Source organism: Tenrec ecaudatus, chromosome 5 (genome assembly GCF_050624435.1).
Source record: "Tenrec ecaudatus isolate mTenEca1 chromosome 5, mTenEca1.hap1, whole genome shotgun sequence".
NCBI classification, from domain to species: Eukaryota; Metazoa; Chordata; class Mammalia; order Afrosoricida; family Tenrecidae; genus Tenrec; species Tenrec ecaudatus.
The window spans coordinates 3,648,044-3,662,334 of NC_134534.1; the positions used below are offsets into that span (position 1 = coordinate 3,648,044).

Here is a 14,291-nt window from a genome sequence, read left to right on the forward strand (position 1 = left end):
TCCTTTCCCTTAGGCAGCTGAGCATTGAACCATTTAACCACTGCCCACAGTGGCACTGTCACATTGAACCATTTAACCACTGCCAGGGCACTGTCACAAAGTCCCACAAACTCGATGGAGTCAAGTGTTTGCTGTCACTTTTTGCTAAGGACAAAGTTTCAGGGCCCTGCTCGGCTGCCTCTAGTGTATGGTCTGTGGACTGAAATGGGGCTGAACAGGCATGAAGCCAGCTTGGGGAGGAGCCTGCCATCGCCTGGGGACAGCAGGCACAGTGGCTGGGCAGTTTGAATCAGATCCTGGGAGGCCCTGGTTCACTGGGCAGAGGGGGTGGAGGATGGAGCATGGATGCAGAGGGTGGCATTGGGCTTGCCTTCTAGAAGGGCATGCTATCGGCTGCGGAGAAAGTACTGGTGAGGTTGGTGGGACTTCTCCCGGGAAGGCTCAGCACTCTTCCCGGGTCTCTGTCCTCCGACCCTAATGCTGTGTCTTTCTCCCCACAGCGGATGCTCCTCTAGACACTGCCGAGGTCTCTTCCTGGCCAAGGAGCACTGGTCTGAGAGTTCCAGGTAGCCATGGGTGATCTCCGATGCACCCCCACGACCTTCCTGCTCTACCTGCTGATGCTGGGGAGCGGCCTCAGCCTCGTTCAGACACAGAGGGCAGGTGGGTCCTCCCAAGCTGTGCCTATCCCTGTCCTTGTGCATGCAGGGTGTTTGTGTGTGAATATGTGTGTGTGTATGGGTGTATATGTATGCACCTATGTGCGTGCATATGTGTTTATGCATGTGTATGTGGGGACTTGTGTATATGTGTATATGTGTCAATGTGTATATAAGCATGTGTACATGTGTATGAACACTAACATAAGTAGGAGTAGGGGGATTTTCCAGGGTATGGTGGTGGTCCAGGCATGCTAACTTGAGCAGGGTCCTGTCAGGGTGAGGTGGTTCGGACATGCTAACACCTGTAAGGTGAGGTGGTCCGGGTATGTTAACATAAGCAGGGTCCTGTCAGGGTGTGGTGGCCCAAGCATGTTAACATGAGCAGGGTCCTGTCAGGGTGAGGTGGTCTGGGCATGCTAATATGAGCAGGGTCCTATCAGGATGAAGTGGTCGGGCATGTTAATGAGCAGTGTCCTGTCAGGATGAAGTGGTCCTGGCATGTTAACATGAGCAGGGTCCTGTCGGGTTGAGGTGGTCCGGGCATGCTAACACCTGTCAGGGCGAGGTGGTCCGGGCACGTTAACATGAGCAGGGTCCTGTCAGGATGAGGTGGTCCAGGCATGTTAACATGAGCAGGGTCCTGTCAGGGCGAGGTGGTCCGGGCATGCTAACATGAGCAGGGTCCTGTCAGGGCGAGGTGGTACGGGTATGCTAATACCTGTCAGGGTAAGGTGGTCTGGGCATGTTAACCTGAGCAGGGTCCTGTCAGGGCGAGGTGGCCCGGGCATGCTAACATGAGCAGGGTCCTGTCAGGGTGAGGTGGTCTGGGCATGCTAATATCAGTGGGGAATATGCGAGAGCCAGAACTTGGAGGCCCCCACCCCTGGCCTGGCTTTCTGGGATCTCTCAGTGCCCCTCTCCCCTGGCCTGGCTTTCTGGGGTCCCTCAGTGCCCCTTTCCCCTGACCTGGCTTTCTGGGGTCTCGCAGGCACTCGGCCTTGATAGGCTGCAGGCTTACCACATTTCCATTTCTGGTTTTACTGGGAAATATCTGCGTCTGCTGTTTTCACCCCCCACAGACTCTCTGGGCTCCGGCACCTCTGGTGTGATGGTCTACAACCTCAGTGAGCCACCCAGCGACTGTGGACAACCCATCACCATTGCCAAGTTACTTTGGGGGCGCTGAAACTCAGAGGCTAAGCCACCTGGCAGGGCTCCCAGCTAGTGGGAGCCGCCCACCTGCGGCCACCTGGTTGATTCTGGCTCACAGCCACCCTACTTAGGGTTCCTGAGGCTTTGAGCAGACAGTCTCCTCTTCCTCTAGTGGAGTGGCTGGAGGGTTTGAACCTCTGGCCTGGTGGCTAGCAACTGGATGCTTACTCCACAGCTCCACCAGGGCCCCCGTGTGAATGCCTGTTGCGTGTGACTGGTAGCTCCACCCCCAGGCACTATGACAGCCCCCTTTGCAGACCAGGCTGCCCAAGTCCCGCTTCCCTCCCCCCTGCAGGTTGCAAAAGTGTGCACTACGACCTGGTCTTTGTCCTGGACACCTCCTCGAGCGTGGGCAAGGAGGACTTCGAGAAGGTGCGCCAGTGGGTGGCCAACCTGGTGGACACCTTTGAGGTGGGCCCTGAGCGCACGCGCGTTGGCGTCGTGCGCTATAGCGATCAGCCGAGCACGGCCTTCGAGCTGGGCCGCTTCAGCTCGCGCGAGGAGGTGAAAGCGGCGGCCAGGCAGCTGGCCTTCCAGGGCGGCCACACCCGCACGGGGGACGCACTGCGCTACATCACCGCCCGCAGCTTCTCGGAGCAGGCGGGCGGCCGGCCCCGCCTGCGCGCCTTCCAGCAGGTGGCCATCCTGCTGACCGACGGCCGCAGCCAGGACCTGGTGCTGGACGCCGCGCAGGCCGCGCGCCGGGCCGGCATCCGCATCTTCGCCGTGGGCGTGGGCGAGGCGCTGCGGGAGGAACTGGAGGAGATAGCGTCGGAGCCCAAGGCCGCGCACATCTTCCACGTGTCCCACTTCGACGCCATCGACAGGATCCGTGGCAAGCTGCGCAGGCGCCTGTGTGAGAGTGAGTACGCTCGCGGGCCTGCAGATGGATGGGTGGGTGGGAGGAGGACGCCTCCTATTGCAGCGAGAGGGGTGTGTGGGACAGAGACCCCCCTCCTAGGGTCAGCTACCACACCACTGCCTGGGCCATACGCTCGCAGTGACCTGGGGGTTTCTGAGGCTGCCTGCAGAGCCCTGTCAAGCAGCCGGCACAGCACGGGAAGACAGACACACTCAAGCAAACCTGTAGTTGTGCAGTTGAGGCCAGTCCCTAGCAACCGTACAGGGCAGGGTTTGCCGGCCCCCTAGTTTTCTAGATGGAGTCTTTATGCATGTGTCTGCTGTATATTTCTGAAAGAGCAGCTGGTACTTTTGACCACCGACCTTTGGTTCAGCAGCCAGTGCTTAACCTTTGCGTCACCAGAGTGCCTTCTCTGGAGCATAGTAGAGCCAAAAGTTAGCTAGTCCTGAGCCTGGGGAGGGGGTGCGAGGGTGGGGTAGCCTGCCGGCTATACACTAAACTGATAACCACATGGTCAAACCCATCAGCCACAGGATAGGCTAACACAAGGCTGTCTCCCGTAAAGAGTTAGGGTTTTGGACACCCCCAGGGCGGTTCCACCCTGCCTTAGAGGGCCCCCGAGTCAGCATTGACTGGATGGCAGTGGGCTTTTTGTCACTGTTCCTGGTCCACCTCCCAGGGTCAAGAAACCAGCTGCCCAAGGTCTCTGTGAGTTGGAACTGCCAGCTGACTCCGCCCCCCTAGAGAGAGACAGGCTGGGCTCCTGGGGTCTGCTGACCTGTGACCCCTGAGTCTCTGAAGGATGTGTCTGGAATAGATGACTGGCTGAGACAAGGGCATGGGGGTGCGGAGCAGGCAGAGGGCCAGGGGTCCTGCTATCTGATCAGAAAGTCCCGATCTCTTTGAGACTGGTGCTTTCCATAAACTAGGAATCCGGTAGTGGGAGTCCTGGGGCGGGGCTCCTGGGACTCAGAGGGGACAGGGAAGCAGGGCCACGGATGTGGCAGGGCCGGCACGATGGCAGCCCAGGCGTGAGTTTTCCTGGCAGTTCAGTGAAGGAGACTGCTGGACCCAAGCCCCAAAGCCCAGGGGGTGGGTATACCTGTCCACTGCCGTCACATTGATCCCAACTCCTCATGTCTCTGTACAGTCCACCCGATGCTGTCTGTCTGTCTGTCTTCACAGGAGCAGAGAGCCTCATGTTTCTCCCTCAGAGCGGCTGGGGTGGGGGCTTGAATTCCCAACTCAGAGTGAGTAATTAGTTTAACATGTAGCCCACTACACCAGCAGGGAACAGGGTGACTATTGGGCCTTGAATCATATGACTCTGAGCTTTAGGGGGTGGAGTTAGCTTCTGCCCCCCACTCCTTTATGGAAAAGGTGGGAGAAGGGGTATGGTGAGTGTGGGGAAGCATCAGGGCATTACCTGGGTCTCCTACATGGGAGGTGAGAATTCTGCCAGGGAGCCACCACCCCGTGCACCCCACTTCTCCCTTATCTACTCTAACAATCACCTCGCTGCCGGGGAGTTGAGGTCCACTCACAGTGACCCTACAGGACAGGGTGGAACTGCCCACGGGTTTCTGAGATAGTGACTCTTTACCAGAGTAGAAATCCTCATCTTTCTCCCGTGAAGGGGCTGGTGGTTTCAAACTGCTGACCTTGCAGTTAGCAGCCCCCAACATGTAGCCACTACGCCTCTGGGGTTCTTGCTACGCACACAGTGTGTTGAGCAGTGTGATCGGAACTCTTATCCACACCGAGAGCCTGACTCCCTTTGTTGCGACGTTTGCTTTGCTTTAGTGGTTTAGAACGGAAACCAAAATGTCTCTGAGGCGTGTCTGGACCGACTGTCACCCAGGGCGGGCCTCTTCCAGTGCGCCCCTCCCAGGTCCATGTGGCACCCCAGGAAAGCACCTTGTTGCCACGGTGCAAACTCCTGCCTGTTCATGCAGTTCGGGGCTCCCAGGGGACCAGCCCAGCCTCGGCTTTCTGCGGTCCTGGGTTCCGGGGCAGTCAGAGGAGCAGGCTGTGGGCTCTGGAATTAGCTTCCCCACGGCTGGGCTGTGGCTGCCAAGTAACCTTTATATAGCTTATCTGCCGCAGCGGAATGCCAGCCCCAGGGCCTCCACCTCCTGTTATTCTGGGCACCCCACCGTGGTCCCCTCTCCCCTCAGGCTGGACTCTGCTTGGGCTCTTGTCGGGCATGGAGCCCTGGGGTGGCCCTGTGGCACTTTCACGCTGACCTCTCTGCCGGGGTGTGCTCATGACTGGCCCAGTTCCAGGTCCCAGGAGACTTGGCTCTTGGATATCACACTTACTAAAGTGACCAAGAGAAAGAGAGAGGAAGGAGAGGTGGAAAGAGGCAGAGAGAAAATAAGGAGAGGGCGAGGGAGAGCCTGGGCCTTTTGGGGAGAGGGGAGGCTCAGTTTATTTTTCACATATAGCTTTCATGCCCCGGTGGTGTGGTGGGGTTACAAGCTGAACTGCTGACTACAAGGTTAGCAGTTTGAAACCACTAGTTGTTCTAAGGGAGAAAGATGAGGCTTCCTAATTCTGTAAAGAGTCTCAATCTCAGAAACCCACAGGGGCAGTTCTGCCCTGTCCTGTGGGGCCGCTGGGAGACAGAGTCATCTCAATGGCAGTGAGTTTGGTTTCTGGGGTATTCGCTCTGGTGGCTCCACAGAAGAAAAGCCTGGCTGTCTGTGTCCATACCGATGGCGGCCTTGAAGCCCCGTGGGGGCGCTCTCACTGTGCCGTACAGCGTCCCTGTGGGTCGGAATCAACTCCAGTACTTCACAGCAGTTCTCGTTTCCAGCAGAAAAAAACAACCTTTAAACTCCGGCTGTGCATTTTAATACTCGTGTGACTCAGCCGGCCTCATGGTTCAGCGCTTCAAACCCACGGGCCACTCTGTGGGAGAAAGATGAGGCTGTTTGCTTCTGGAAAGGCTTACAGCAGGAGTGGGGAACTTGCGATCTGTGGGTCATGTAAGGACCAAGAAATCATTCGGTGAGTCCCAGCGCACGCTGCGCCTCTCTCTCTCTCTCTCTCTCTCTCTCTCTCTCTCTCTCTCAGCAGTTCTAGCCGTCACATTAGGGGTGCACTTGTTCAATGCTTGACAGTATGGCCCAAGAAGGACATTGTTATAAATGCCCACATGGCCCTTGGCAGAAGAAAGGTCCCCCACCCCTGATCTACAGCCCCGGAGACCTGGTACAGGCTCACAGTGAGTCAGAATCAATTCCATAGCTTTGGGTTTCATGGTTGGTACCTCCAGGCAGTGTATTTAGCAACTGAGAGACTGACGGGGCCCCTGCAGCTGTGGGCTGGGTTGCCAAGTGAGCTGAGGCTGGGGGCACACAGGTATCCACCAAGACCCCCTACCCACATGCTTTCACTCTGGGTTGCAGACAGACCCCTTACAATAAAAAATGAGCTAACTACTAGATGTATTGGGAATCGTTATCGGCCACGGCTTTTTCCTTTCTGTAGAAGTGGCTCAGGAACCACTATTTCTTTTTTTAAAAAATAATTTTATTTGGGGCTCATACAACTCTTATCACAATCCATCCATCCATCCCTTGTGTCAAGCACATTTGTACATTTGTTGTCCTCATCATTCTCAAAACGTTTGCTTCGCACTTGAGCCCTTAGTATCAGCTACTCATTTCCTCCCTCCTTCCCTCCCCATCTCCATGAACCTTTGATAATTTATAAATTATTATTATTTCGTCATGTCTTACACTGTCCAATGTCTCCCTTCACCCACTTTTCTGTTGTCCATCCCCTAGGGAGGAGGTCATATGTAGATCCTTGTAGTCGGTTCGGTTCCCCCTTTCTACCCCACCTTCCCTCCACCCTCCGGTATCACCGCTGTCAGCACTGGTCCTGAAGGGATCATCCGTCCTGGATTCCCTGTGTTTCCAGTTCCCACCTGTACCAGTGTACATCCTCTGCAACCTCTATTTCTTTATACAGCAGACAGATGCGGCAGGTCCCATAGACCCTGCCTCACTGCCCAGGGTTTTAAAAGGCTCTGTGTCTATCTCTGGCTTATTATCGCACATAGTCTTTATGCGTGTTTACTGAACTCCGAAGGACCAAGGGTCTCCTCAGGAAGAAATTGATGTGGCCTCAACTAGTCAATTCCTGGGATCATCCCCCAGGAATTGTTCTGAGGCTAAGGGGTCTCAGTGGAGAACAAGAGCGATCGATCCCTATGTCGAGTGTGGTGCTATCTTTCTGGAAAAGCAAATGCCATCAATGCTTGAGTCACTCTGACTCATAGTGGCCCCTGTGGGTGTCCAAGGCTGTCACTGTTTCTGGGAGTAGAAAGCTGAATCGTTCTCCCACAGAGCTAGCTACTGGTGGTTTCGAACTGCTGACCATCCAGATCACAGCCTAACCTGCAATCACTACACTAGTAGGGCTCCTGGAAAGGAAGGGTCCAAATAACCAAACCAAACTCACCGCCATCCCGGCCAGTCTGCCTCCTGGTGACCATGCAGGTTTCAGGAGCTGTAAATCGTCCTTCCACAGAGCGGCTGGTGTGGTCGAACTGGTCCATCCCAAAATGATGGAGTAAACAGGTAAAGGGAATCTCATGCTGGGAGAGGGGCCTGCAGGAAGTAGATAAAGCTGGATGTTGTGCCTGTGTTTGGGTGAGGAGATTAGATAAAATGTCTTCAGAGGAGAGAGAAAATCCAGTTCTGCTGGGAGTGGCCTGGATGCCCTTCGCTGCCTGCTTTGTGGACAGCGTCCCAGCAGAGGCAACAGCTGAAGCTGGGGCCCGGGGCACCCACAGATACACAAAGGCAAGGGGGCAGAGGGCAAGGAGGGAGCCAGAGTCTGGCGGAATGTTACCATTCCCAAATTAAAGCAGGTAGCACGTGGGGCTCAGATCCATGACTTCAGTTTCCCAAGTCGACACAACCAGAAAGGGTCAACTATGCTGTCCAGAAACTTCCAACTACATATGCCAGCAGGGGACACTGTCAGACGGTTCTAGGGTGGTTGACATGGTGGGCGTGGGGGTGGTCCATCTCCTGGGGGTGGCTTCCCTCGCTTTTCATTGGCCCAGCAGGATGGCCTTCTCTTGGGATTGCTCTTTCCTGAACATACCCCTTGTCCCCTCGCTTCCTTCAGAGAGAGCTTTGTCCTGGGCATCAGATGGGGTTTCACATTTCAGATCTTGGACTTTGTCTTCAACAGCTTAAACGACGCATCAACCCAGTCACTTACCCTTCACCAGCTCCTGGATGGTCCCTCTCCCTCTCTTCCATTTCTCCCCGGGGAACATCCATCAACAGTCCACACCGTTGCTTTATTTCCCCTCCCTGACCCTCCCCCACTTCAAAATCTCCAAAGTATTTTGTGCTTCCTGTCCCCTTCCTTGTAATAGCGTCTCACGTGATAGTGGTCCTTTTGTTGTTGGCTAATTTCACTCGGAGAAGGACATCGTGCTTGGTAGGCCCATGAAAGACAGAGGAAGGCCCTTGATGAGATGGACTGGCACTGGGGACAACAATGGCCTCAAACAGAGCAGCCACTGTGCGGATGGTGCCGGCCGTGGCTCTGTCCCCTTCTTGTAGACACAGATCGGGCCACTGTGGGTCAGAGCCGGCTTGATGGCACCTAACAGAAGAACAGCATGCAGAATGACTGTCCAGGTCCACCGTGCAGGAGGAGCTCCTGGGGTTCACCATTGTGTGTTTGTGATGGATACATCCCACTGTGTGTGGGGGCCGGGGAAGCTTCACCCGGTCATCTACTGGTGGTCATTTACGCTGTTTCCATCACCTGGCTGTTGTGAGCAGCGTTGCCGTGAACACAGTGCGCTATGTCATGCCTCTCCTTTCTAGCGCACATGGACCCGGCAGAGGGAGTGCTGGATCCTATGGGATTTCCATTCCCAGTTGTGGAGGGAGCCCCATGGTGCTCTCCACAGTGGGTGCTCCTATGAATTTAGAGTCCACTGGCAGTGCAGGGCTCCTGTCTCTCTGGCATTCGTTGTTTCCTATTGTCTTGTGTTGGCCCTTGGCTGTCCTCATCGGGGCAAGGTGGCATCTTTGAGATTTTTACCTCCCAGATTGGTCATCCTCACGTCGAAGCAGCATGTGGGTTGGATTTCTTCTAAGACAAACTTCTCATTCTTCTGGCGGCCCATGGTTCATTTTTATCTTTGCCAACACCACCCTGTGAGCACAGAGCCAGGCTGTAATCAGCCTCCCTCCTTGAGGCTGGCTGGTGGCATGTCTGGCCTGGGAATTTCTGGGGGTCACTCCTCTCTCTGTACCCAGAGCCTCGAGAAGCCATCAGCAGTCTTCCTGCCCACAGTCTTCCTGCCCACAGTCCTCTGCCCAGCCCTATCCCTTGGGGCAAACACAGGACACACACACACACATATGGGGACATGTATGGCCCCAAGGCGACACACCCAACCGTTCCTCCTGGGTGGGTCCAACGGCCACTTGGAGTGGCCATGTAGATGCCTGTGGCTTGGCACGTGGGAGCCAGTCAGCTCCAAGAGGCCATATGGGTCCCCGCCCTCTAACTAGAGGTCACCCGGAGTTCCTCTTGGAGAGGCCTGGTGATGGCAGGTGCCAATGGGGAGAGGTCGCTGGGTTGATGGCTGCTGGTGAGGGGCTACGGAATTCTCTGAGGATCAGCTGAGAATGATGAAAAACTGGACACACGTCTCTTGTTCTTGACTGATAGGTGACGAGGAAGACAGGCTCCCTCTCCCAGCCCAGCTCAGCCAGATCCCAGAGGGAACGTGGCCTGGGACTCTTGGATGCCTGCCCCTACCCACCTTCTCTCTCAGTCTCAAAAACAACAAAATTGTGCCATGCTCCCTTACCTTTGATCACACACATGCCCACCCCACTGCCAGGGCGATTCCATGGTAATGACTTCCTGGGCTTCCAGGTCAGGGTTACTATGACAACGCAGTATGGACTTTCAGGGTAGGCACATAGGCGGCTTTGTCTACAGGAGCAGAAGCAGAGTCCTGTCTGAGGAGCCCTGGTGGTGCAGCGGGTTACCCATTGGATTGCTACCAGCTGGACTGCTAACACGAGGTCAGCAGTTCAAACCTACCAACTGCTCCTCGGGAGAAAGATGAGGCTTTCTACTCCCATACAATTTTAGTTTTGGAAACCCACAGGGGCAGTTTTCCTCTGTCCTATAGGGTCACTCAGTGGCACTGAACTTGGCTTTATATACATGCTTATTTTATGAGGTTGGGAAAATCACTGAATATAACAATATCTAAGATCTGACACTGCCACCACCTTGCTTGGGGTGTGTATGTATGTGTGTGTGTGTCTGTGTGCACATTTGCAATGATGTCACCCACTTTCATAGTGCAGGGCTCCGGTGTCAGAGGTTATGAGCCGCGGTCTCAGGGAAGTGGGGCTCTAGTCCTGACTCCAGCCCCTCAGGACCCGTGGTCTGTGGCATGAACACTCGGCAGGCCGCCTGGGCTGACATCGTTGTTTGCTGAAAGTCTTTAAACCTCAGGGCCCTGGTGGTGTGCTGGTTACAATCAGTGGGCTGCGACCCAAATGGCCGGCCGGTTCTGCCTCTGCCCATAGCCCTCAGTCCACAGCTGTGCCTCTGTGTGCGGCTTCCTGCTCCCACAAGTGCCGTTGAGTTCACTACCACTCAGGTGCATTGCTGCTCACACTGGTCACTGTTGCTATCACTGCCCTTGTGGGTGTCAGATTCCTGGGGTTTTGTGGCAGGCAAAGTAAAGAGAACACATCGAAGTGACCAAGTCCCACATCAGTGGAAGTGAGTGCCATGTCATAGGGAGCAACCAAGACGGAGATCCATCATCGTGAGCTTGTAAAGGGCCCTGCGTTGAGCTCAGGCAGGGAGTAGCTGACGCTACCCGGTGGGACACACCTGGCCAAGCTCTGTGGATGCGATTCCATGGGAACCCGGCATGCTGCCTCCTTTATATCTGGCGGTGCATTTGGGGAGAACACAGGGAGCAGTGGCACGGGGCGGGAATGAGGGAGGATCAGGTGGTGAGGCCCAGGTCTGTGGCTGAGAGGGCGAGTCTGAGCTCAGTGGGGAGCCATCAGCTTCTGCCTCGGTTTCCCTGTGAACTTTTGAGTCAACGGATGGTAGGAGACCTTCAGGAGGGTGCATCTCTCTTGAGCGTGTGGCGGGCACCTTTTGCCCAGGGGCCCAGTGTGATGCAGGGATGCAGGAAGTCAAGGGCCACATGCTGGGGCCCCTAGGGGGTGTGTTGACACTTGATAATTCCCTGGCCTGGGGCAGCTGACCATGGTCATTGTCCACCTCTGTAGACAGTCACACCTTTCCCATGAATCTGTGGTGTGGATTCCACTAAGCGTGTCCAGGGCTCCCACTGGCACTTAGCTGGCCATCTGTCTACGTCTGCTGTTCTGTTTCTACCTTGTCCTATAGCAATGGTTCTCAACCTGTGGGTCGTGACCCCTTTTGGGGTCGAACGACCCTTTTACAGGGGTCACCTGATTCATAGCAGTAGCAAAATGACAGTTATGAAGCAGCAGTGAAAATAATTTGATGGTTGGGGGAGGGTCACCACCACATGAAGAACTGTATGAAAGGGTCGCGGCCTTAGGAAGGTTGAGAACCACTGTCCTACAGGGTTGCTATGAGCCGGGGTTGATGTGACGGCAGTGGGTCGTTCGCTTTATGCAGGACCCGGGCTTGATTCTCGGCTTCACGCACCTCACGCTCAGTCGGTGGATGCGTTGAGATCGACTTGATGGTGGTGAGATTGCCTTTCCATCAGAAGCAACCAAGCATTTTCAGTAAATCAACTCCTCTCCCAACCTCAGCAAAGGCCCTGGGCCAGCACGGAGCTGCATGCTCTCCCCGCAGCTGCAAGGGAAGCAGGAAAATGCAAGATCAGAGCATTCCCTTGTTCTGTTTGCACACCTGCCTCTCGATCCTGGTGCCTTCGAGCAGCCAGCCGTGGCTCTTCTCCTGGGGCTGAAATCTCTGTCAGTCGGAACAACAGTGCCAGTCTTTCCGCAGGAAAGGAGTGGGCAGCGGGGACGGGGCTGGCAGTGGACGGCGCCTGCCACACCTTCATGAAACCTGCTTGCTAGCCTGTGAACGGATCACCAACCACAGACCTGGACGGTCTGAGATCTGTGCCCACCTTTCAGGCGTCACCGGCCACTTCTGCAGGGGTGTGGCGGCAGCTGGGTGATAAGAAGGAGGGAAGCAGCTACCCCGAGGCCTGGGCCACCAGGCTGGCCTCCCGACACCTTCCCAGAACTTGAATCGACAGAAATAAATGCTTTCGATCTTCAGCTTTTGTTTCCAACCGGGCCAGCAGAACCTGCAAACACCCTTCCGGCGAACCCTCCTCCCGGCTCGCTTCTCTCTCCTGCGACAAAGGTTGATGATCAAGGCTCGCAGAGCACTGAGGTCCGCAAACCCCGACGGACGGCTGTGAATGGACACGGGACTTCTCAAAGCGTCGGTGTCATCTCCAGACCTGGGAATGTGACCTTGTATGGAATGTGTGTGTGTGTCCGTGTGTGTGTGTGTGTGTGTTCTCTTGCTGTGTGTATGAAGTCTGACCAATGGAGGGCGAGTCTTACGTCTAATTCTTCCTCAGTGGTCCCCAGTCCAAAGAGCAGAGCAGTTGGATGCCCGCAGGTGCCAGGTAAAGAGCTCCAGGAACTGAATGGAGGCTGTTGCTTATTCCCAGAGAGAATTTTCACCTGCCTGGTGGGAGGCTGGCGGTGAGGTCCTGGGCGGGGCATCTCACGTGCTGCCATCACTCACCTGCCGGCAGAGGTGTGCGTGTGCCTTTGAGGCTGCTCAGGTGTCAGCGCAGCTGCCAGACTAAGAGAGACGGGAAAGAAGACTGGCCTTCCACTTCTGAAACCACCGGAGAAAGCCCGGCGGACCACACTGCCCCGAGCGGCCTCTGGTCATCGGGGGATGTGTGATTGGCCTACATTCATGCCATTTTACATGGGCTTTTCCCCCATGAGCCGACTCGGCAGCTGACAGTTACCACCACCACCACCACACACCAGCTGATCCAACTTGCCTGCCAAATGGGTGGAAATAGTCGCTCAGCAGGACCAGGATGCGAAGGAGTATTTTGGGCCACCACATTTGTCCTGACTTAACTAAGTCATCTATAAACTGCCCCTCTGCCTCTTGTACTTATTCTGGCTTTGTGACAGCTGTGTTTGGGGAGGGGGCCCTTCCATCAACCTGGGCAAGTTGGAAAGCCTCTGGGGAGAGACTCCGTCATCGCTGTGTCTGCCATCTTTGGGGTGGCCTCGACCGTCTGGTCCTCTCCTGGAGGTATTTGCAGGGGTGCTGCCTGCCCTGCGCTCCCGGCCACCATCCTCCAGAGAGTGGCTCACTGTCCGGCACAGAATCTCCGAGTTAACTCATTTTACATGAGCCTCCATCCCTGGCCAGTGTTTCTGAAGGTTCTCAACGTTACAGCAATTGATAGTCACGCACAGCTGCCGGGCCTGGGGTGGGGCTGTTTAAACACTGCCCAGCGCCAAAATCCTCAGCATGTTGGGACCTAGGCAGACAGCTCCCTGCTATTTCCGAAATAGCCCCAGTTCCCGTGATGACCCAGACTGTGCGGTGCCTGGTGGGATCCACTTTAAAAATACCCTCTCCCCTAACAGGGAAGGTCTGATTCTGGCCCCAGCTTTTCTGGTAGGCATGGGGCCCGCCACTGAACCCCCCACTCCCGGCCCCTTCAAATACACACACACACAGAATGGCTGGGTGGCTCACCGGCTGAGCAGTCAGAGATGGGTGGAAATGACTCTCAGAGTCAGGGCCAAGGCTCGGGGGAGGCCAGCCAGATGTCTTAGGTGCAGTATTGACCCAGGTTCCAGTCCTGTTGGGAGTCCCTCCTCGGCTGACACAAGAGAGATGCACTCTGAGAACTGAGGGTTGGTGGTTCCAAACCACCCAGATGTGCCTCCGAAGACAGCTCTGGCGGTCAGCTTGAAAGGCCAGCCTTGAGAGCTTTGTGCAGGAGCTGAGCTCTGCCCCGCCCCGCAGGCCTGCCCTGAGGTGGCGTGGCATCCAGGAGAAGCGTCAGCCCTGCTGAGGGCCTGCTCTCCCCATCTCCTCCCTGTGTCCAGGACACTGATGTCCAGAGACTTGTCAGGGCACCAAGCTCACGTCCACGGACACGTCTGGCTGGGTTTCTTCATGGAGACTCAGCGATGAAGACTTTGTCAGAGCTACCACTTGGACCGGGATGTTGTAATGGGTTTGAAAACTGAATTGTGAACTGGGTAGAGGTTGACTGAGCAGCTCGTCAGTTTCTCATTCAAGAACTCGGACTCGTTGGTTTTATCTCCATCACGGTCCCTTTAATGTGACATCACATTCCTCCCTCCCTCCCGGGGTTTCCTGCTTCTATCTCCCTCCTTTCTTCCCAGCCCTCCTGACCTCCGGCCTCGGGCCAGTGAACAGACCTTTGGGTCTCAATGGCTGGTGACTCGAATGTGTCCTTCTGTGCCTCGTGGAGGCCTGACCACAACGTGGTA

General features: G+C 55.7%; 1 protein-coding gene across 1 annotated transcript in view; it reads left to right on the top strand.

The window, feature by feature from the left end:
* Positions 1-572: 572 nt before the first annotated feature.
* Positions 573-14,291, top strand: part of COL22A1 (collagen type XXII alpha 1 chain) — a 200,348-nt gene continuing 186,629 nt past the window's right edge. Inside the window, exons 1-2 of the mRNA XM_075550530.1 lie at positions 573-663; positions 2,170-2,736. Of these exons, the coding sequence (XP_075406645.1) occupies positions 573-663; positions 2,170-2,736 (658 nt within the window). The remainder of the gene's footprint in view (positions 664-2,169; positions 2,737-14,291) is intronic.